At 37.0% G+C, this 21,035-nt stretch overlaps 1 protein-coding gene across 2 annotated transcripts; it reads left to right on the top strand.

Moving 5' to 3' along the window:
• The first annotated feature begins 381 nt into the window (after window positions 1–381).
• DUS2 (dihydrouridine synthase 2) lies at window positions 382–20,758 on the top strand. Of its 2 annotated transcripts, XM_010188267.1 has the most exons (15): window positions 382–504; window positions 3,323–3,368; window positions 4,593–4,684; window positions 5,590–5,633; window positions 6,322–6,382; window positions 8,153–8,200; window positions 10,672–10,737; window positions 12,121–12,191; window positions 12,665–12,751; window positions 14,652–14,820; window positions 15,768–15,889; window positions 17,227–17,370; window positions 18,297–18,384; window positions 19,006–19,079; window positions 20,315–20,758. In XM_010188267.1, the coding sequence occupies exons 1-15, from the start codon at window positions 382–384 to the stop codon at window positions 20,550–20,552; spliced, it is 1,473 nt and encodes a 490-aa protein (XP_010186569.1). In that variant the 3' UTR covers window positions 20,553–20,758. The 2 variants fall into 2 exon arrangements, with proteins under 2 accessions (XP_010186569.1, XP_010186570.1); XM_010188268.1 differs by lacking the exons at window positions 5,590–5,633; window positions 6,322–6,382.
• Window positions 20,759–21,035: the final 277 nt, after the last annotated feature.

Below are 21,035 nucleotides of genomic sequence, written 5' to 3'. Positions count from 1 at the left end.
CTGGCGGCTGGGAGCTGACCCCAGTGCCGCGCCCCGCGGGAGCAAGCATGGCCGCGAGGGGCTGTGACAGAGCCGGGCCAGCACTCCTCGCTCGGGGGCAGGAGCACGTACTGTCCCCGCGCCTCAGGGGGCCGCTGAGCTCCCGCTCACGGCTCCATGCAACTGATGCCATGGCTGCAGGAGTTGAGTAAGCGACAGCGGAGCAGGCGGTCTGCGGGTGGCTAAGAGAACCCAGCCAGGTTTGACAGGGTCACACCTTCGGCCCTACCACCCCGCGCTACCCCCTTCCCGCCAAAGGAGAGTTCTGGGCGTTTACAGCAGGAAACGATGGTCCATGGTGATCCTCCTGGATTTTCTCTTTCAGGTAGCACAACAACAGGGATGACGGTGAACACACCTCTGTGTTTTAGAGGAAAGAAGATCCTGGCTCCCATGGTGCGAGTGGGAACATTACCGATGCGTCTTCTTGCTCTGGACTACGGTGCTGATATCGTGTATTGTGAGGTATGAAGGATGAGCAGATGAGGCGGTGTACTCTGATAACATTCTTATTACAAAAAGTACAAGTGTACTTTGTTTATTGCAGGACTTTTTCCTTTTACCTATATTTTTCATTAGAAAAATGACGAAAGAAGAATGTCTATGGGAAACTCATATTTTAAGACTGTTCAATAAAATAAATTCATTTAGACAAAACACTCATCATATTCCTCATATTCCGCTGTGTTTTGTTTTTTGTTTGTTTGGGCTTTTGGGGGGGGATGTTGGTTTTGTTTTGTTGTTTTTTTGTTTTTGTAGTAGTGTCATAACACTGAAGAAGGTCTTGGTCTGACCTACTCTCTGACCCAGTTAGTTCTGCTGTGCTAAGCCAGAGGGTCCATATGTACCCCTCACAGCGCTACTCTCCTTGTTGCTTAACCACTTTTCTTAAAGCTGCCCAAAGTTGAGACTCCAGTTTGCTGCAAATGTTATTAGTAGGACTGCTCTGTAACTTAAAGTAGGTAGTGTTCACTGCCTTTATTGTTGCAGTGCATCAGTGTTTCCATTTTCCCCTTCAGTGCTATAATTAGCTCTCCTCAGATGTAGGCACCAGTACAAGTTACATGACTCAGACGAGATTTAAAAACAAACAAACAAAAACAAAAACCCAACCCACAAACAAAACAACTCCCCACCACCAAAAAAAAAAACCAAACACAAACTTGGAAGAAGTTAAACATAATGTAAACATGGCTTAAATACTCCCTTTCCTGGAGAATGTTTGATCTGTACCAATGGGACAGGCTGAAGCAAACTGTCAGAATCGGTCTTTTATGGTGTTCTCCAGGAATCTTCACAGCAGTTCTTGTTCTTCACTGCCCTCTTTGAGGGAGAAGACAGAGAGTATGCTATTCTTATCTTGGCCACAGTTCACCTTTTGTCTCTAGCTTCCAGAATTACAAATTATATTTAATTAGTTGTATCATCTGCATGTGAAAGAAGAGTTATTGCTGGATGATTCAGAATAAATCTCAAAATTCAGTAGAACAGTTACCACTGTCTATCATAAAACTGAGAGTAATAGGGTGGTGGTGTTCTCTGACAAGCTGTAATTAACAGTTTCCCAGTTCATGAATTATGAACTCTGCTTTACATGGGATTAAGTGAGAGTATATATTTTTTCATTCTCTAGGAGGCTAACTGTAGATCGTGTACAGAAAGATCGCAAGCATAGAGTTACAGAATCTGGGAGTCTTAAACACTAAAAGTGAGTCAGGCTTCACACAGCCTTTGTGAGATTTAATCCAGCACTGTAAACTATAGCTAAAGCAGTTTCTCCTTCACACATGCTTTTTGCCACGATTCCACAAAAGCAGTATTGCAAAAGAAGGGACCCTCAAACTTGCTTAACAAGTTGCAGTACATAACAAAACTTGTAGTGTGAAAGTTATTCCTGTAGCCAAAAACTTACTGTTGCTTTCCTCATCTCACCTCAAAAATAAGTTCTTCTACGTTGTCTTCCCCTTGCTCCTCCATCTTGCTATTGAGAGACAAGGGAGTTAAGATGTCTTTGACGTGGATGAAGAGCTGCAGTTAGATATCTGTTTTAATGGATTTTGTCAAAGGAACTATGGCTTGTAGATTTTCTTAAGAACTGACAAGATAGTATAAAACAGAACAGTTATTTTTTGGTTATTATGCTGCAGTTGTTTGGCAGCAGAACGGCATGGGCAACTGCATTTTCTATATGGTAAAACTTCATTTTCTGATTTATCCTTTTGGTTTCTAATCCTTTCTCCCTAGTTTCCTCAACATTTTGGAACTCAAAGCTGTTTCAGAATTTAACATGAACAGTACCTGATAAGAAGCATTAGTTAGAACCTTAAATTAAAAGCACTACTCATAAAATCTATGGTATAATGCAAGCAGATTGAGATTAGCTTAATTTATTTCTTGTTTATCACTTACCTGTGAATCACCAGATCTTAAACCTTGTCTTATTTATTAAAATAAAGAGACCATAGTAGATTCAACTTCTTCAGGTAACAAACACAGTAGGGTGGTTGTGTTTTGTTTTGTTTTGTTTTTCCTCAATTTATATAACAGTTGGATTAACAACTGCATATTTATTTCAGCAGCTAACAACTTACATTTGCTCAAACTGTAGCCCTTTGTCAATTAAAGGCAGTTTGTCTTAAAGCTTACCTGTAATAAAGTTGATGAGATACATACGAGAAAAGGACTCAAATGGTGTCCTTAATACATTGAATTGCATAAATCTGCAGTTAAGCTAAAAATATATGTAGTTTGAGGTTCTGGGTTTCTTCTAAAGGAAAGCCACAAACTCCAGATAAACAGTGACTGTATATTAGGTTTTCCAGTAAAAGTCAACACAAAGCTTCATTTTATCTTTTAACAAATGTAGAAAACTGTTAAAACTCAGGATTAAGGTACATAATTTTTAAAGCCTAATTGTTGTTTTGTTCTCCTGTGTGTTTGGCCAGTACAAACTTACACTGATTCTTAATGTGGTCTTGTTACTATAGCATTGTTATCTTCCTCTTCCACTCTAGATGGTTCATTCTGCTTTGTTTCCAGCTTACTAGATAGGTATTTGAACAAAAGGGTTCTTCTAGAGCTGCGTAAACAAATCATGTGCTTATGTTCATATGTTCTATTCGTATTTTGAAATGTCAGTTGAATGTGTTGTATAGCTAAACTCTTGGTTTCATTTGTGTTCTTTTTCTATGTTTGGTATTGCTTGATAGTTATTTAATAAAATGGGCAACTGTTTATAGAGTTCACTTCAATTTATTGAGGTATTTTTATTCTTTCTTCTCAGGAGCTGATTGATATAAAGATGCTGCAGTGTAGGAGGGTTATAAATGGCAAGTATAGTGTTTCTTTTGTCAATACCTGTAAGCGTTCTTTCTTTCTCATTAAGAGAAAAAATAATTACCTGAAGTAATTTTATAGTGATTCAATGAGGTATCAGTACATGTAATCTCTCTAAACAGTGTATAGGAACTTGAAATAATCTTTTGAAGCTCTGTCTTACAGCTGTCTGCTGTTCTGCAGTTTCAGACTTTCAGTTTCCCTTCTTAAGGAACTTCAGTAGGTCAGTCAGTGTCCCTCAGGAAAATGACAAATGTTTTTGGAGGATAGGGCTGATGCATTAGTAACCGATGGTTTGTTAGTCTTCTCAGACCTAACGTAAAGCCTGTCTCCACCATTGACTTAGTTTCTTATGAGGATTTGATGAGTTTTCTATTACACTTTTTGGCAAAGGTCACTGGATGTGCAAGTATAGACCTTCTGAAACAAAAGACTCTAATTCTAGCTCCTGGAATTATGTCTGTCTCTTTTTATTAAGAAAAATGGGCTCAGTGTTGGAAATCCATTGCTGATGTTTCAGCATTGTGCTTCCTGGTAGCAGGTGGAAGAAACTAGTAGCTGGAGTAGATAGGACAATAAAGTTCCAGTGCATTGTTGTGTGCTATTATTATAAAGAATAAACAGTAAAAACCTCTTGGTTTGGTTTGTTGTTGGTTTGGTTTTGGTTTTTTTTTTTGTTTTATTTTTCAGAAATGTTGCATGTGTATGTGCAAATATAAAATATAATTTCCTGAGCAAAACTACTAATATTAGTTACAAAGCCTTCTAATTTTTCAAGAAAAGTTTGTTAGTGTCCAAGAAACAAATTCAGATACGGTTTCCAAGCACGCGTCTTTATAAATGTTAGCTGTCTGTGGCATGGTTAACAGTTGTTTGCAGTGTCCCTGTTGGAGAACAGAAGTCCACTACAAATCTACTTTCCCCTCCTGCCCCTTCCCAAGAATGCTACAGTTATGTTCATTCTGGCTGATTAATCATTAGACTTGTTCTGGTGCTGATGCTTGCCCAAGAAACAGGCTGGGGGTTGATGAGGGAATCCTATGGGAGGATAACAGCAATGTTCAAGAAATGTATTGCAAAGACTCATAGGAGGTATTAGTTCTGCTGTTCATGGAAGATTTATTTGATTGTGTTTCATTTATATGCAAGTTATATGGTCATATGATTACATTTGTGTTTAATTTTTGTCTGTTTTATCTGTTTCTCATTTCATATAGAAGTACTTGAAACTGTGGACTTTGTTGCACCTAATGAAAGAGTTGTTTTCAGAACCTGTGAAAGGGAGAGGCATCGTGTTGTCTTTCAAATGGTAAGAAGCCAACCATAGGTTCTAATAACAACATAGTTAAACAAGATAGTGCTGGTAACATTAATCTAAGTCTAATGCAGCTCTCTGTAATGCAGACTATCAATTTTTTTATGCTTCAGGTGGATGCAAAATTTCACACCAAATGTGTTGCAGGATTTCTGATCTGTTGGTAGTCATGTAATCAAGGTGCTACATTATTAGCTCTCCATGCAGCTGTTTTCAGAAGAGGTGATTAAGATGACTGCTGTGCTCTGTGAGAGCAGCTTGTTTTTGTAATAGATATCTTTGATATATTTCCAAACGTATAGATACCAAAAAGAAATTATGCTGACGTTTCATCACATGTCTAAGTTTTTCACTGCCCAGTAAACAGTCTTACTGTTTGCTGAGATGATTGGTGTGTGCATTAACATTGCACAAATGATTTAACAGCTGGTGGAGAGAAGAAGGTAGTGAGTTGTTCTTTGAGACCACTCTCTGTGGGAGAAGGGATGATGGGGGTTGCAGAGAGGGAGAAGTGTGGACTGTGTTAAATATTGAAAAAGACCTTTTTCAGTGGTAATGATAGCCTTGGAATAAGTTGCTTTTAGAGGTTGTACAATTGTTATTAGTGGAGCTTCTTAAGAACACGACAAATAAAATCTAATGGTGATGGGCTGAGAACATTTGATACTCCTGTACATGAAGAGAATGGATAGACTTCTGCAGATCCCTTTTAGTATCATCTTTTGTCATTCAGTGTCTGACTTGGTACATGCTTTAGCTATCTGTTGTGCTGTGAATGAGTCTCTTGTCACTTTGTACTAAATGTTTAGAGCAAATACAGTTATGCACATGTGCAAACGAGCACATTTTAAAATTAATTTTATACTTTATAATTGTAAATCCTCTTTTTTTACCAACAGGGTTCAGCAGATGCTGAAAGAGCCCTGGCAGTAGCTAAGCTTGTGTAAGTCATCTTCTCTCACCCCCTTCCCACCATGGGTTTGTTTAGGTTTTTTTTTGTACAGAGGAACTATTGTGAAAGACAATTATTTTGATTGAGAGGATCAAGGTAGGTCTTGTTAGGACAAAGAGAAGTTCTGTAGGAGCTGCACAGTAAAGTGCAATGTCTCAAGAGCCCAGTGGTATAGAGGTCTACCTCCAACTTCTGTTTAAAATAGTTCTTTCTCAGAACAGCAACTGCATAAGTTCTATACTTGCTAGTACAGTAAGTGTGTCCTTGATCTCTCCAATATGTACTTTCTGTGGATATTGCACCGCTGCAAGTAAGACCAATATGCCTGAAAATGTATCCTATTGTTTGTGGTTTCAGGCTCCCAATAAAATATTGTGCAGAAATGAAAAGTGTGCCTCAAAGCTTTTTTAAAGGTGTTTTTAAGCCTCCACTTTAAATAGATTGAAGTTTGAATAGGACTTGCTTTAGTGACAGGGGTGAATTTAGTGGTGGATATACTTACATATGCTTAATTCTATATAAATATATTTAAGGTGAGCATTTGCAGCTTCTGCACAACACTGGTCATTGAAACCGTCTCATTTAAGTCTTAGTGACGATGGAAAAAGTTTCCTGGAAAGATGTCTGTTTCCTGATCTTGTTCTAATATGCTGAAAAACATTTTAATTGTTTCTTTCAGAGAGAGTGATGTAGCTGGTATTGACGTCAACATGGGATGCCCAAAAGAATATTCTACTAAGGCAAGTGGATTTTTATTACACTTAAAGAAAGTTTTCCTTTTGGAAGTGTGGAGTGCAGAATATCTGTTCTGGTTTTCTGGGCCAAACAAGTTCAAGCAGTTAAATTTTTGTACAGACAAACATGCGTGTCACACTCTGGTCAGAGACCAGGCCGATGATCTTTGTTCGAATTCCTGGAGACAGAATTAAGACTCAAAACAGAGTCAAGCACCAGGTAGCTTTATTTGCCTGACAACTGGTGCGCAAATGAGAATGGGGAAAGAGAGAGAAAAAAGGTTTTTTTTGGAAAGAGTTACCACTACGGAACATCGATGCCCTATCAGTCCAATTTGTTGTCCAGTCTGGTGAGAGAACATGCATTTTGTCCTTGCCTTTCTTCTGTACGTCCCTTCTGATGTTCCCTGCTGTACATTCCCCACCACACTGTTAGTTTTTGGCTTATACTGGCTGTTTTATTACATATTTATTAGCTTTCATGAACCATTTGGCATATTCTGAGGACTGTTTTGCCTAACCACCCCCACCACTCAGCAATGGTACACGTGCCCAACACCGTCGCTTGGGGGTCTCAGACTTTGGGTCTGGGCACGTGTGTTGGGGTTAGGTTAGACTTCTTGGAAGTGGTGGTGGGGGTGCAACAGCAGTGTTGACGGTACCCAATATAGTCTCTGACAATGGGGATTTTTCTTTGGTTTTGTTTTTTGGGGTATTTTTTGGTGTTTTTTTTTTCAATAAACAAGAGTCTTTAATGTGTCATGGCCCCAATACAGTAGAATAACATAGTCTTTTAGAAATCTCACTGAAGAATAGGTTTGGTGATGTAATTAAACATGCTGTATCCTTAAGTGGGTAAGCATATATGAAGTTTATATGCTCAGGTTAGTGTGTTACAAGCCCCCTTTAAGTACCTAAAGACTGCAATAAGGTCTGCCTGGTGCATTTTCTTCTCCAGCCTGAATGACACCAACACTCTCAGCCTTTCTTCATAGCAGAGATGTTCCATCCCTCTTGTCATTTTTGTGGCCCTCCTCTGGATCTGCTCCAACAGGTCCATGTGTTTTCAGTGCCTGAGGGCTCTAGAGCTGGACACAGTAATCCAGATGGGGTCTGAGCAGAGCAGAGGGGCAGAATTGCCTCCCTCCACCTCCTGGCCACAAATGCTGGCGAGTGGTTATTCTCTGACAGTAGTTTTGGGTCAAAAAAGTTCACGTGATTTTTGAACTTATTTCTTATGTTTGCCTGTTGGCCTCTAAATCTATGTATTCAGATGAGATTGTGCAGAAAGAAGAGCTAAAATATTAAAGTACTCATAGTTTGTATTCAAAACAGCCACTTAATTTGTCTTAGCCTGTTTTTCTCAATGTAGTGTGTAGATAGAAACTACTGATACCAGAACCTCTCGAATGTGGTGTATAATGTTAAAACAATGGATCTGTTCAGCTGTCACTTAATGAGTAGAAACCAGATGATTACAGTAGCTGAAAAAGTTTTTTTTTAAATCCTATGTTTTCCGTAAAGTAATGGGAGCAAGTTGGTACCTTGAATTACTGCTTAATTATTCTGTAAAGGTTCTAGGAAATATGTTTTGGCAAAGTGTTCACTAATACTTCTGCATTTTAGATTTTGCCATTTTCTCCTTTTTTTTGGTTTTCTTTTTTTTTCTTAACATAACATTGTACTTTTTCAGTGGTCTGCAAAATTAGGCAAAAAATTAATTGAGCTGGAAAATGTGTTTGCCTAGTGTGTAACAGTTTCTCTGTATTTTCCCAGGGAGGTATGGGAGCAGCACTGCTGTCTGATCCTGACAAAATAGAGTCTGTAAGTATCACCTTATGAGTTTTGAACTGGCTTGGAAAGTATAATATGTTGTGCTCTACTGGAAGTAGAAATTAATGCATAGAAGACAAATTTGTAAAAGCTAAAGTGGAATAATGAATTTTGAATACTGAAATTAAGGTCATGGATAAGTAATCTTGATTTAGTTCTCCTTGTCATTGTCTGAACTATACAATTGCCACATCCTTCCTTTTCAGTTTTAAAACTTTCACAATGTGGTGCTGTGTTTGCAGAGGAGTTTTACCTGTTTATGTAAAAACCTATAAAACCCTAAGCGAACCAGTATGAAAAAGGTTCATATATGTGTATGTATGTATTTGTGTGTCTATATATTCTTTTATTTATATGTACAACCCGGTATGAACCCCAGTGAAGTATATATGTATATAAAAAGATCTGTATGTAATATAGATAGATATATGGATTTTTATATTTAAAAAAAAATTTTCCCTCTAAGAACTTCTAAGCTTCCTGAGATTAAACAGAGTCCAGACATTGCTCTGGGTTTCCAGGAACATTCTTAGCATATAGTTCTTTTAGTTTCTTTCTGTTTCAGGCCTGATTCTTCATAGTTCAGATCAGCTGACTGTGAGCTTTGTCTTGCTTCCTCTTAGCTTTTACCCACTCTCTATATCCTTCAGAGTTCCTGAGGGCAATTCTGTTTTAGGTTCACCCCTCACTAATGACCAAATCGTGATACAAAGTAGCAAAAGTTTCAATGTTGTTATTCTTTGTTTCTTCTACTAGCAAAAGGTTGCAAATCTGAACAAAACAAAAATGCCAGAAGTATTGCTCTGCCTTTTTCCATGTGGCTTTTGAGTGTTCTTTGTTTTACAAGTTCTTTGATGTCGTCTTTTGAAGAGGCCCAACTCTCTTCACTCATCTACATGACTTTTTCTGAATTATGGCCAGTCTTTTTCTCATTTCTGCAGTTCATGCCTTTCCTTTCTGTTGAAAATGGATGTTAAGTCAGTCTTTTGTAAATCCTTCCTCTTATTGTGATAGCTACCACTCAGCTTTATAGGCTAGTAGGGCTTCTGCTGTTTCAACGAACTGATCCATTGCTTAGTTATTATTCTCTGTAAGCTCAGACATGAAAACAGCTTGTTCAGCTTAATTTATTTCATTCTCTGAGGACATGCCATTGGAAGGGCATGTCATCAAATGTATAACCATGATGAAGTGTTAGCCTTTTGCCAAATATAAGAATTGTATTGTGTCGAGAGCCCCCGTGTTAGCCAAGCCGTATAAACTGACCATTCAGCAACTGGAATCATTACTAGTTGTGCTAAAGCAAGAGTTTAAATGGAATAGACTGGTCCTATTACTCTCTCTGTCATTAGCTGATGGGAAAAGCAAAAGTACAAGCGATCCAATCTTGATCTCAAAACATTTTTAGAGAAGGTTGGTATCAGTCTCGGTATTTCAAAAGAGAAATCAGAATCGGGTGAGTAGTGTTGTTTGCAGAAAGTCAGCTGACAATGCAGACAGCAGAACTAGAACCCAGGGTTTTTTGAGGCCTATATGGTGTTCCATTAATTAGGTAAGATGGGTGATAGTGTCCAGAATTAAATTATAATTTATGAAGCATGTGGCAATGAAGGCTGGAAGAAAAAAAAATAGGAGTGGGAATTGAGAGGAAAATATTTAGCAGGCTAGAAGTAAATCTGACAAAAATATTCCTCATAGGAATGAGAGGCAATTGTAAATATGATTGTTAACAGCTTCCCTTCCTCTCTACAACCATTATATTTTGTTTGGTCTTCAGAAGAGTAGGAAACTTGATGTTCAAAAATTTGGAATTGTTCTTTTCAATTCAAGATGTTAATAAGCAGCAAAATCTTAGGCATGATAATTACTCTTAGCCAACTGCAAAGGGCTAAGTAAACTTATAGCCTGCAAAAGACATCTGAAATTACGGCTCCAAATCAAGCTTTCCATATAAGTAAAGAATGTAGGATTTGGTTCTCACATTGCAATCCTTCATGAGTCTGACACTGAAATCTTACAAGGTTTGCTTATGATGCTATTGTAAGAAAAACATTGTAGTGATGATGTTTGGAAAATGATGTCATTTCAGTTTGATATATATGCAAAAAATAATAGAATTTAAAAATACTAAAGAGAAAGGGGTGTTAGATAATTTTCTTTATTTTGAATTGATCAGTGTGTACTGGTCACCTCATTAAAACCAGTTAAATCCAGTTAAAATAAAAAAAAGTGGAAATAAGCATGGCTTATAGTAGAAATAGGTTTGTATATCTATTGGATAAATTGATATACTGAATTATAGACTGCATACGTTTGTCTAGCATGTAAGATTCTTTATGGAGGAACAGTAACTAGTGTTACATTGTTCCAATTTCTTTGTAACTTCAAGAGAAAGGAGGAGAGCTTTATTATGTCGCTGTTGTGATCACATTTTTGTCTTCTTTTTGTTTTCTTTTCCCCAGATATTGACTACCCTTGTTAAAGGAATTTGTAAACCAGTAACCTGCAAAATCCGCATTTTGCCCTCAGTAAGAACATAAATCTTTATGCTAAAGAGTGTAGTTGTTGTTTAATTCTGTGATTTAAAATCAGTTGGAATATATGGCATTCTAATATATTGGCATTTTGCACCTGTTACTGTAGCTCCTGTTTGGGATGCTGTCACGACCTAAAGGGTTATCTGACTTGTGGGTGTATAGAGATCATGTTTGCAGGTTTGATGGATTCCACGATACACAAGGACACAGAGGCTTTTATCCTCTAAATGTTTCAGCCTTATTACGATTACCACAAATATCACAAAAATCACCATAGCAAATATACCTATGATTAGTAAAGCAAGATACAGATATATCTTCCTCATGCTATTACAAATTATTACTAGCACCAATCAATAGTAGAACAGATATTATTAGTATGGCAGCAATCAAATGTAGCAACAATCAATAACAACAACCAAGTAGATATATCCTATTACAAGTTACTACAAAGTTACCAGTAGTGAAACAAATTTTTCAATATTGTAACAGCACACATTTATGTTCATAGTAATAATACCAGTATCAAGTGCATTAGACACATCTCGGAAGGAGGCCAAACCATCCCAGACAGAAGGACAAACCGATCTCAGATCGGGACCCAGCCATCCCAGAAATAATACAAACTGAACCAACCCCAAAAGTGGGCCCAGAGGGGGACCAATAAAACAGCAAAGACTCACTCCAAAGGTAATCTGTGTTGTGGAGTTTGGAGTCAGCCAGGTGTCCCTGACAAGGGTACAAGATCTCATAGAAAGTTTATGCTGAGAGTTCAACCTGTTTAGGAAAAGTATGTACATCGGAAAAGTATGTGCAGCATGGGAAGATCTTAGAGAGAGATCCATTTTGGATAAAAATTTAGTAATATTTATGTCATAGCCACAGGTAGGTATAGGATGCCATCCCTGAAGCAGCCAGTAAATGCTGTTAATTCCTGGTTTTCATCTGGGGTAGCTAATATGTGATTGTATTCTGTTCTTTCAGACCAATTTTTGGTTTTGTCAGACTGTTTTCCTGTTCTTGCAGTTAGAATGGCCAATGGCAGTTACAGATTCTTTCTTTCTCAGAATGTTTTCCTGTTTTTCCAGACCTTTTTTTCCTTTTCAGATGCTAAGTTGCTGCACTTGTCAATGGTATCACAGGATGTCTCTGGTTTCTAGGTACCCAGCTGCACTTACTAAGGGTGCTTCTGGATTGCAGGCCTAGCTTCCAGGCTAATGGTCTTCAGGCTGGCAGGCATTTTGTCTCTCAGTATTTTTCAGAGGATATTTGCTTCTATTCAGTAATTTTCAACTTCCAACATTTGTTTGCACAATGATCACATGATAGTTATTCCTTTGATCTAAAATGGTGTCATTCTCTCTTATCCCTCAGATTGAGGATACTGTGAATCTGGTAAAGAGAATAGAAAAGACTGGTATTGCTGCCATTGCAGTCCACGGAAGGTAAATTGATTTTAGGCAAGAGAGACTTAAAATTTTTAGTTTGCTGGTGAATGTAGCATCGTAAGATATGACTAGAGTGTAGTCTACATGTAATATGTTGTTCTGATTTCAGTTGTTAACTAAATTGGTGGTGTAGAAAATCAGGCCAGTGATCAGGGAATTCAACCACTTGCTGCTATTTTTCTAAAATTTTTGTCTCAAAGGCCAAGTAAAACTAAAATTATTTTGCATACTCTGTATCTATGAATGCTGCTTATCTGAATATGGAATTACAGTAACAATGCTTTACAGTGTATTTGATATGAACCAATTCTCTTGTGTTTAAAAAAAAAAGAAAAATTGTATCAAATATATAAAGTAAATAACTGGAAATAAGTATATCCCAATAATATTTGAGGTATGTCTGCTGTGATTCACATACCTACAAATTCCATAGGAAATCTTTGGTCTTGTATTTTTTGTTTGTTGGAAAGGAAGAAGGAGGAGAGGCCTCAGCACCCTGTGCACTGTGATGTGATCAAAGCCGTATCTGAAGCAATCTCCATTCCAGTAATAGCAAAGTAAGTTGGACTAATTTAATTTTTGCAATCAAAAGCACAGGAACCTGGAAAATAAGAAGACTCCATGAAGGCACAGCTTATGTGACTATTCCTCAGACCACTGGAAGACCATTCCGCATGCTAATTGAGCATGCACAATTACTATGCAGATATTTTAATTAGTAATGGAAAATGTAGTGTATATGTGTTTACTGGAAATGTAATGCATATGTAAACTTTTTATGTCATGAATATGTATGTGTAAGTCACATATAAGCTACTGGCAACTGCTAATACTTGAAGCATTCAGTTTATGAAATCATACATGTATGCTCCCAGCGCTGAAACAAAGAATGTCTTGCTTTCTGACTCCTACAAATTGGTCTTAGAAAGTCACTGATCTGATATTTCGGTAACACTATGACTTCTAGAATGGTACTGTGTTTATGGAGTAGCCTTTCCTCAGCACAGGAAGCTTGCTTGTGCTGCCTTCACAATATAAATGTCCGGTTTTAAGGTAACTTCTAGATTTTATTTTGAATTTGATGATGTTTTTACTTTTGAAGGGATAAAGATTCTACTCTATAGTTGAAGTGTCCAACTTTTATTTTACATTTAAAAGATATTTGTTACTGAAATTGGGAATAGAAAAACCTCTTAACACCAATGTAACACTAAGAAGCAGGCATTCTTTATTCAACGTTGGGTGCAAGGAGCATTATTTATTCCATCCTAGCTTGTACAAGTATGGTCACTTTTCTTAGTATGTTTATAGACTAAAGTTTCAGGATTTTGCAATCTAAGTTACAATGATTGGTTGCAATTTAAATATAATTATAATGCATTTAAATACTTGCATCATTCTCAAATCAACTGTGCTTGCGTACAAGGGGTCTTCCGGTGGTCTCTGGTGGTCCCTGGCGGATCTGATGAGGCACTCTTAATGTTCTTTGTTTTTAACTTATTTGTTAATTCCTTAATTTCCCTTATCAACCTGTGTCTCGTAGTCTATCTGCAGTCCTTCAAAATGTACTAGAATGTATCAGTGTGGCAGGATGTCTCGGCTCCAGTTATAACCAAAAGAAGTCCTTGAGTGTATTCCTGCTTGAGCCTGCTTGTAGCAATATTGTGAAGGGAGGCTTGAAGAGAAAGAAAAGGTGTTTTAAGCGTTCTTTTTGCCTACTAACATGTCTGACTTGCTGAGTGGAAAGAAGAGGCAGTACAATAGAAGCAGTGCAGCCTTCTTTTAACTTTAAAGTAACTTGTGACTGATCTGGAAGTACTACTTGTAGTGACACTCCACATGTTAGTGCTAGAGTGAAAATGGAATAATGCTGTCGATACTTAACTTCTGTTCAGTATCTCTTGTACCAGCACAATTAGTAGGCAGTCTAAGGTTACAGAACTGGCAATTACAAGATAAAATTTTTCAAACATTAGGGAGGTTGTTCTTTGTAGCCTTACCCATTAAGAACTTACTCCATTAAGTATGCAGTTTGTGTAAAACCCAAACTATATTCTTTCTTCATCAAAACACTCTTCTATTTTTAAGAGAAGTATGCAGATAATGAAAAGTATTATATATAATCAGTGTTTTAGTGAGCCATGCCCCCTCCCTGGAAGCGTTCAAGGCCAGGTTGGATGGGGCTTTGAACAGCCTGGTCTAATTGGAGGTGTCCCTGCCCATGGCAGAGGGATGGGAACTGGATGATCTTTAACGTCCCTTCCAACCTAAACTATTCTATGATTGTATGATATGATTCATTGTTAATAACTCAGATCCATTTATTATCTTAGATTTGAGATAATATCCTAAATAGACACTGTCATCCTGTAATAGCACATTGAAAACACAAGGCTATGTTAAAGTATGAGTAATGACAAAGACTTTCATGATTTTAACAGTGATGTTAATTTTTAGTGGAGGATCTCATGACTTCATTAAAGAATATACGGACATTGAGACCTTCCAGAAAGCAACAGCTGCCTCATCAATAATGATAGCTCGTGCTGCCATGTGGAACCCATCTATCTTCAGAAAAGAGGGTCTGCTCCCCTTGAAGGAAGTCATGAAAGATTACATCAAATATGTATGTTTTTTGGAAGATCTTATTTGCAGTTAACATTGTTTACAATTGTTAATCCAAGTCTTACTGCAGTATTTAAAGTCTTAATTTCAAAGACTTAAGCTCTGGAGGTGTTTTGGCATACTGCATGAGATGTGAGTCCTGCAAATCCACCACTGCTGCCTCTGTTTTATTGTTCAGAAAAAAAATCAGAAATCTGTATTCAGAAAACAGTTATTTCTGATAATTTTTTTCCCGCATACCATGATTTTAGTCCCAGTTTCTTGGGAACATTTATGAGGCTTACAAGGCTATCTAAAAATGTCTAGCAATTTGAAAAGCTAATAATATATAGGCCAACTCCCTTGATCTTACAGTAGTGCAAATAATATTGAACAGAAAAGTGAAGGAATATTAAGTATTTAGTTACTGCTGGGTTCATTTTTAGAAATTAATTGCTTTTCACAAACACTGACAAGAATTTCTAACAGAGAAGCACAGGGAATGATTTGTCAGTAATGCTGTATATCTATAGCTCCATTACTTAAGTCTTCTGTTATGTAAAGCTTTATCTGTTACACAAAATACAATTTTAATGACATAATAGGAAATTAATCAGAAATCTGTGGTTTTGATCATGTAATCAATTCAAAATATTTTGGTTTTTGAAAATTGGGACTGCCATTAACTAGTTAATTACTAAAATACCACTGCATCTCTGGTCAGTTATGTAAACTGCTCAACTCTTTATATGTGTGTGAGTAAGTTGAACTTTTGTTCATTAAAACATGCCAAAATAATCAGATTATAGTCACATTCATGAGCAGTCTTGAATATGTTATTGAGAAAACTGTGCATTGTGGTTTGCCTTTCAAAAAGGATTTTTCAAGTTCATCAGGAGACATAAGGATTATGTAAGATAAATTTGTTTGGTATGTTTGGTTTTTATATACTTTGTCTCTCTTTTCCAGGCAGTGAGATATGATAATCACTATACCAACACAAAATACTGTTTGTGTCAGATGTTAAGAGAACAGTTGGAAACTACTCAGGGTAAGAGGCTGCACGCCGCGCAGTCCACACAGGAGATCTGGTAAGTGCATACTTCAGATATAGGAATTGTACTCTGTCAGACTTGCAAACCATTTCTCTGTCACTGCCTGACATTTCATACCTTCAGAAGGAGTTGTGCAAAACAAACAAACAAACAGTCCAGTTAATGAGATACGGAATAATACAGTGAACTTTTCCAGGTTTCTTCCGTGCTCAGGTATTAAACCTGTAACCCTAAAACTGTCTATATATTTGACATACTAATTTGAGTGGTGCTTCACTGAGCGACAGCCATGTATCCAGTATTTGCATTAACTGATTAAGAAAAGTTTCAGCATTCTCCAGTGGTAGCCTATTAGTACAGGCTGTCGATTTTGCTTATAGTTTTCCAATTTGGTTAGAAGAGACATAAATGTCCACACAACTGAAGACCATTCAGTTATTTAAAGGGAGCCTATACATCTTCAAACACGTTACTGAATGCTGCTGCCTCCTGGTGCTGATGGCGTGTTACAGCCATCTGTGGTTTTAACCCCACGTCTGAACGGGAGAGCACAGGCTGTGGCATTTCAGACAGAAAAATCACATACCTACATAGGAAGTTGTCTTCTCTTGGAAGCATCACTTAGCATAATTCAGCTTCATTGCTTTTCCACTTAGAGCATTGGAGATGGCTTTGCAGCCAGAATTTGTCATTGAACAGCCTCTTACCAATGAGCAAAAGTCATCTGTTTTATTGTTGTTATCATCTGCAGAATATTAATAGTCTCAGTTTGTCAAAGTAGATGGAGCCTGCTATGGATCTGAAGTTCAAAGGGATTTGAGGCTCTTGTTTTTGACCCAAATCCTAGTTTCTTCTCCTCTTGTATTGGGAAGTTTGTGAACAATACTCTGAAGCCAGAAAATCTGATATTTTGAAGTATTTGTATGTTACAGTGTTTATGGCTTATAGTGTTTTTAAATATTTTCTACTTTTTGTTCATACTGCCTTTGTGGAGCTGATACACCAGGAGTCACTCCGAGATATTCTTTGCTGATTCATCCACCTACAAGTTATTAATTGAGCTAATAACTTGAACATTGCTGGACCTGTATTTCTGATTGAGTCTGCCTGGACTTCCAGGCAGCATATTAAATATATAGAGCTGGAATTGAGAACATTCTTTTTTCTACTTGTAGCTCAACAGTGTCTGATAGGAATTGAAGGAGAAATAATATAATGTCACTGTGCAGAATATAGCCAGACTTTCATGTGATCCTCTGCACACTTATACTCTGTTTAAACACAATTCATTACTATGTTCACTTTTCTCCATCATAAACTGATTCAAAAATGTATAAGCTGATCTCTAATACAAAGGAATTCTGTTTCAATAGTGAAGTCTTTGAAATGGCTGACTTCTATGAAGAAACAACAGCTATTTTCGAAGCAAAGAAAGCATCTTTAGAAACTGAGACACAAGATGAAGATGACCAAATGGAAGATCCACATGTAATAAAAATGGCTGTTAGATTTGATAAGTAAGCATGCAAATTAAGTTTTTCACTATCTTGCATCTGTAAATGAAAACTGAATTTGGCAGTGCCTTACAGGTTTTTTTTGAAAATAACAATTTGCATTAACAGTGCTTAATGAGTGAATTTTAATGAAGCAATTTGTGTACATCATTATAATCACTAGCATTACCACCCTTCCTGTGCTATTTGGAGGTTGTAAGATGTTCTTTAGTTCCAGGCTTCCTGAGACTGCTTAATTCTCTCAACTAACTTACTGAAAGTGCTGGATTATTTAAAAAAAATAAATTCAAGCCTAGTGTACGTAGAAGACTGTGAGTATATGAAGATAGAGTTCAGTTAGATGTAGTGTAATATAAAATGCTCTTCAAATCCACTCATAATGCTTTAATATTTACGGGATGCATTACCTGACTCCCTGAGGACAAAATAGTGTTTTTACAGTATTTCTTTTTTCTGCCAAGTACAAGAACCTGCAGACTCCATATCATAACTGAATCAATGCCTACGTTTCCTACCCTTTTTGTTTTGATAACTCTACTGTCTCTGAACAGTTGTCGCTTCTTTCTTCTAGTGTTTAATCTCATATTGTTGTTTTTAATAAGCAGTGTCAAACTCTATCTCTATTCTGTCTTGCGTATTTAGTGAGAATCTTTTTTCTAGTATTTTTTCTCTAGTTGTATTACTATAGGAGGTGAATGTTTGGGAAGAATTAATAGGAAAGTTTAGGTTTTATTTTAGATGTTATGTCAGACACATTACTTGAATTATCTAATAAGGAAGCAGCATTTCTCTCATAATTTGAGCTGTAAAATTAAACCTCAAAGAATAACTGTTAGAAGTAATGTAATAAGCAGCACTATCTATTTTATAAGAGATCCGTTTAGTAAGTAAATTTTGCACAGTTGTTGACCACAGACCTTTCTGTCTAGGAGAGAATATCCACCACAGGTTACTCCAAAAATGTATCTTCTGGAATGGTGTAGGAAAGAAAAGCATCCTCAGCCTGTTTATGAAACTGTGAGTCAATGAAGAAACCCTTTCAAACCTCTTCCTCTGCCTTTTCTATGAAATTAAGTATTTTAGAACTCATAATAGTGAGAAATTCAGCTTCCTAGTCTGGCATAGCTCTTGAGTAAGCAGCTTCAGAAATGGTAATGCACATATATAAGAAAATAGCAGCTTATTTTATTAGGAAAAAAAGTTTAGAAGTCAGACCTTCAGTCTGGTTGTGATTCATGTATGAAAGAAGTTGCTGTAACTGCAGGTCACATAGAAGTTCATGATGGACTTTCATTTACTTCTTCTGTTACGTAAAGAATTGGGATTCATAATATGCTTTGTTGTTGCACGCTGTTATAGATAGGAACTATACTGGACAGAAGCAACTGCTTGGTTGGGTGAGGACATTATTTGATTTTGTTTTTAAAGCAAAAATATTTGCTGTTTGGACGATTTCTTCTTATTTTTTTAATCCTAAATGTGCAGGTTAAATTTTGTGGTGTGAATTTTAAAGGTGTTACTTGATTACAGTGTAAAGATAAGAATAGCAAGGAAGCTTTGTTTGTTCTGTAAATGACATGACTGATTTATGACAACCCCTACTCCCTTTTATGTCTTTTTTGTTTTTTTTCTTTCTAGGTTCAAAGGCCACTGGATAGATTATTCTGTTCAGTAGTGACAGTAGCTGAGCAGAAATACAGATCAACTCTGTGGTGAGCTATCCTTGATGTTTTTTGCAGCTGCATTGTAATTGTTTCTGAAATGATGCTTAAAATTTGCAATGAAAGGGTACTCCAGTTTATTCCAGTTGACTTTAATAAAGTCAGCTGAGAGCTACCTTCTAAAACTACCTCAGGGAGGCAAAAAGGATTAAAGATTTCTAAGATTTGAATGTGACAAGGAAGTAGGCTTTACCATAATCAAGTAAACTCTTACAGATTTTAATTCACTCAGTACATTAGTCCACAAATTGTATTGGAAGGGGAGCAAATAGGTGACCTGGTTCAGTTGTGTTTTTGAAGAGTTCAGAAACTAACTAAGGGAGGCAGAGAGGGATGTCAGAGGAGGAAATGTCTTCAGCCACTGCAGCAGATCCATTCTCAATAAGAAGTCAGGGTTAAGTGTCTATATACAGTGAAGCAGATTACAGTTTAGTGGCTTCTCAGAGATCACAGCTGATCAAGAGTTACATTCAGGGCTGCTCTCAAGTTTCGTGATGGTATTTTATACAATCGTCTGTTAATACTGGAGTTGACTTCAGGCATTTGCTCCTAAATTGAACTTGATTTAACTGTAAAGCTAGAGCTCAGCATTGGATATATTAAAGAAGTCAAATGCACACAACAGTTACTGGTGTTTGCAACATTCCTGTTCAGAGATACTTCCTAATGGAAGTTAAGCTCAGCTGATAGAAAACTTTAAGAAGAAAATGTTTTCAGATACTGAATTTCACAAATGTGTATTCTGCAGTCCCTCTTGGAAATGAAATAATTTTTACTAGTATGGAACAGTTCCTGCTTTTGTCAGCATCAGTGAATTTGTACACCTACCACTGATTATATTTGGGCCTGGGTGTCTTCCAAGAAAGTGACCCTTCACAACTTAGCTTTGTCAATGTTAACTTTAACTTTCTGAGGACTGCAGCCACTTGGGCCAAACACACATTGACTTTATGCCTTTGAAATTAAGAGTGTTTAAGACACAAGACCTGAGAAACAGATTTTCTAAGGATATTACATCAGGAGTGATACATCAACATTGACACCTAGCAAGATTCAAGTAATTCAAATAAACAGGAACTGACCTGTTTTGTTCTTCTGCTGTGAGATGACTCCAAATGCTGTTTATTTCATGTTGTTGCATCAGAGACAGAAAATTTATCATCGTTTGGCAGTGTAGAGACTTTAAGTTCCTACTTTTACCTGTGCTTTGTCTGCTTGCTCTTCAGGGACAAGTCAAAGAAACTAGCAGAACAGGCTGCAGCTATTGTCTGTCTGAGAACATTGAGTGTCCCAGAGGGAAAGCTGTGTGAGGGAGAAAATCACCTGATTATCAAACGCAAGAGGGAAGACCAGGAGCGCTTGAATAACAGAGGCCACGGAGAAGACCTTGCTGAGCCTTCCCATAAAAGAGCTAATTTTATTGAAGAAAAATCTGCCATAAATGTGCCTAAGATGCCACGATAGTGTGGAAATTAGAGATGCCAAATCTATGCATCTACAAATTAGCTCTTATTTGTTTATCTTGCTGTTCATGTTTCATTTGGATTCTCTTGGAGACAGATAAATTCCCCAGTTGTGAAAAAATGCCAATGAGATGTTTACTGTTCACCACTCACTGTATCTATGGTGCCTTTCAGACAGGATAAATTAGCAACTTGATTTTAAAGAACACTAAGAAGTTTCTCCCAAATAATATTTAAGTATCAGATATTTTCAAAGCAATTTTATAATTGGTTTTACTACTTTTTTATTATTATTTTTAGAAGTCTATGGTGTGCTGGTAAGAGTTGTATGAATACTTCATCCCTAAGCAGGTGGATTTATTATGGAACTATGTAATTAATCAGAAAAATTACTGTAGGAAAATATTAGTGGCCGAGTAAACATGGTTTTGTCAAATGAGTTTCTGCATGTCTTGCAAGCTTTCTTTACACCCATTGTATATCA

Source organism: Mesitornis unicolor, unplaced genomic scaffold (genome assembly GCF_000695765.1).
Source record: "Mesitornis unicolor isolate BGI_N332 unplaced genomic scaffold, ASM69576v1 scaffold14517, whole genome shotgun sequence".
In the NCBI taxonomy this organism is placed as follows: domain Eukaryota; kingdom Metazoa; phylum Chordata; class Aves; order Mesitornithiformes; family Mesitornithidae; genus Mesitornis; species Mesitornis unicolor.
Note: the sequence above shows the minus strand (reverse complement) of the source record. Positions and strands in the feature narration are given on the sequence as shown.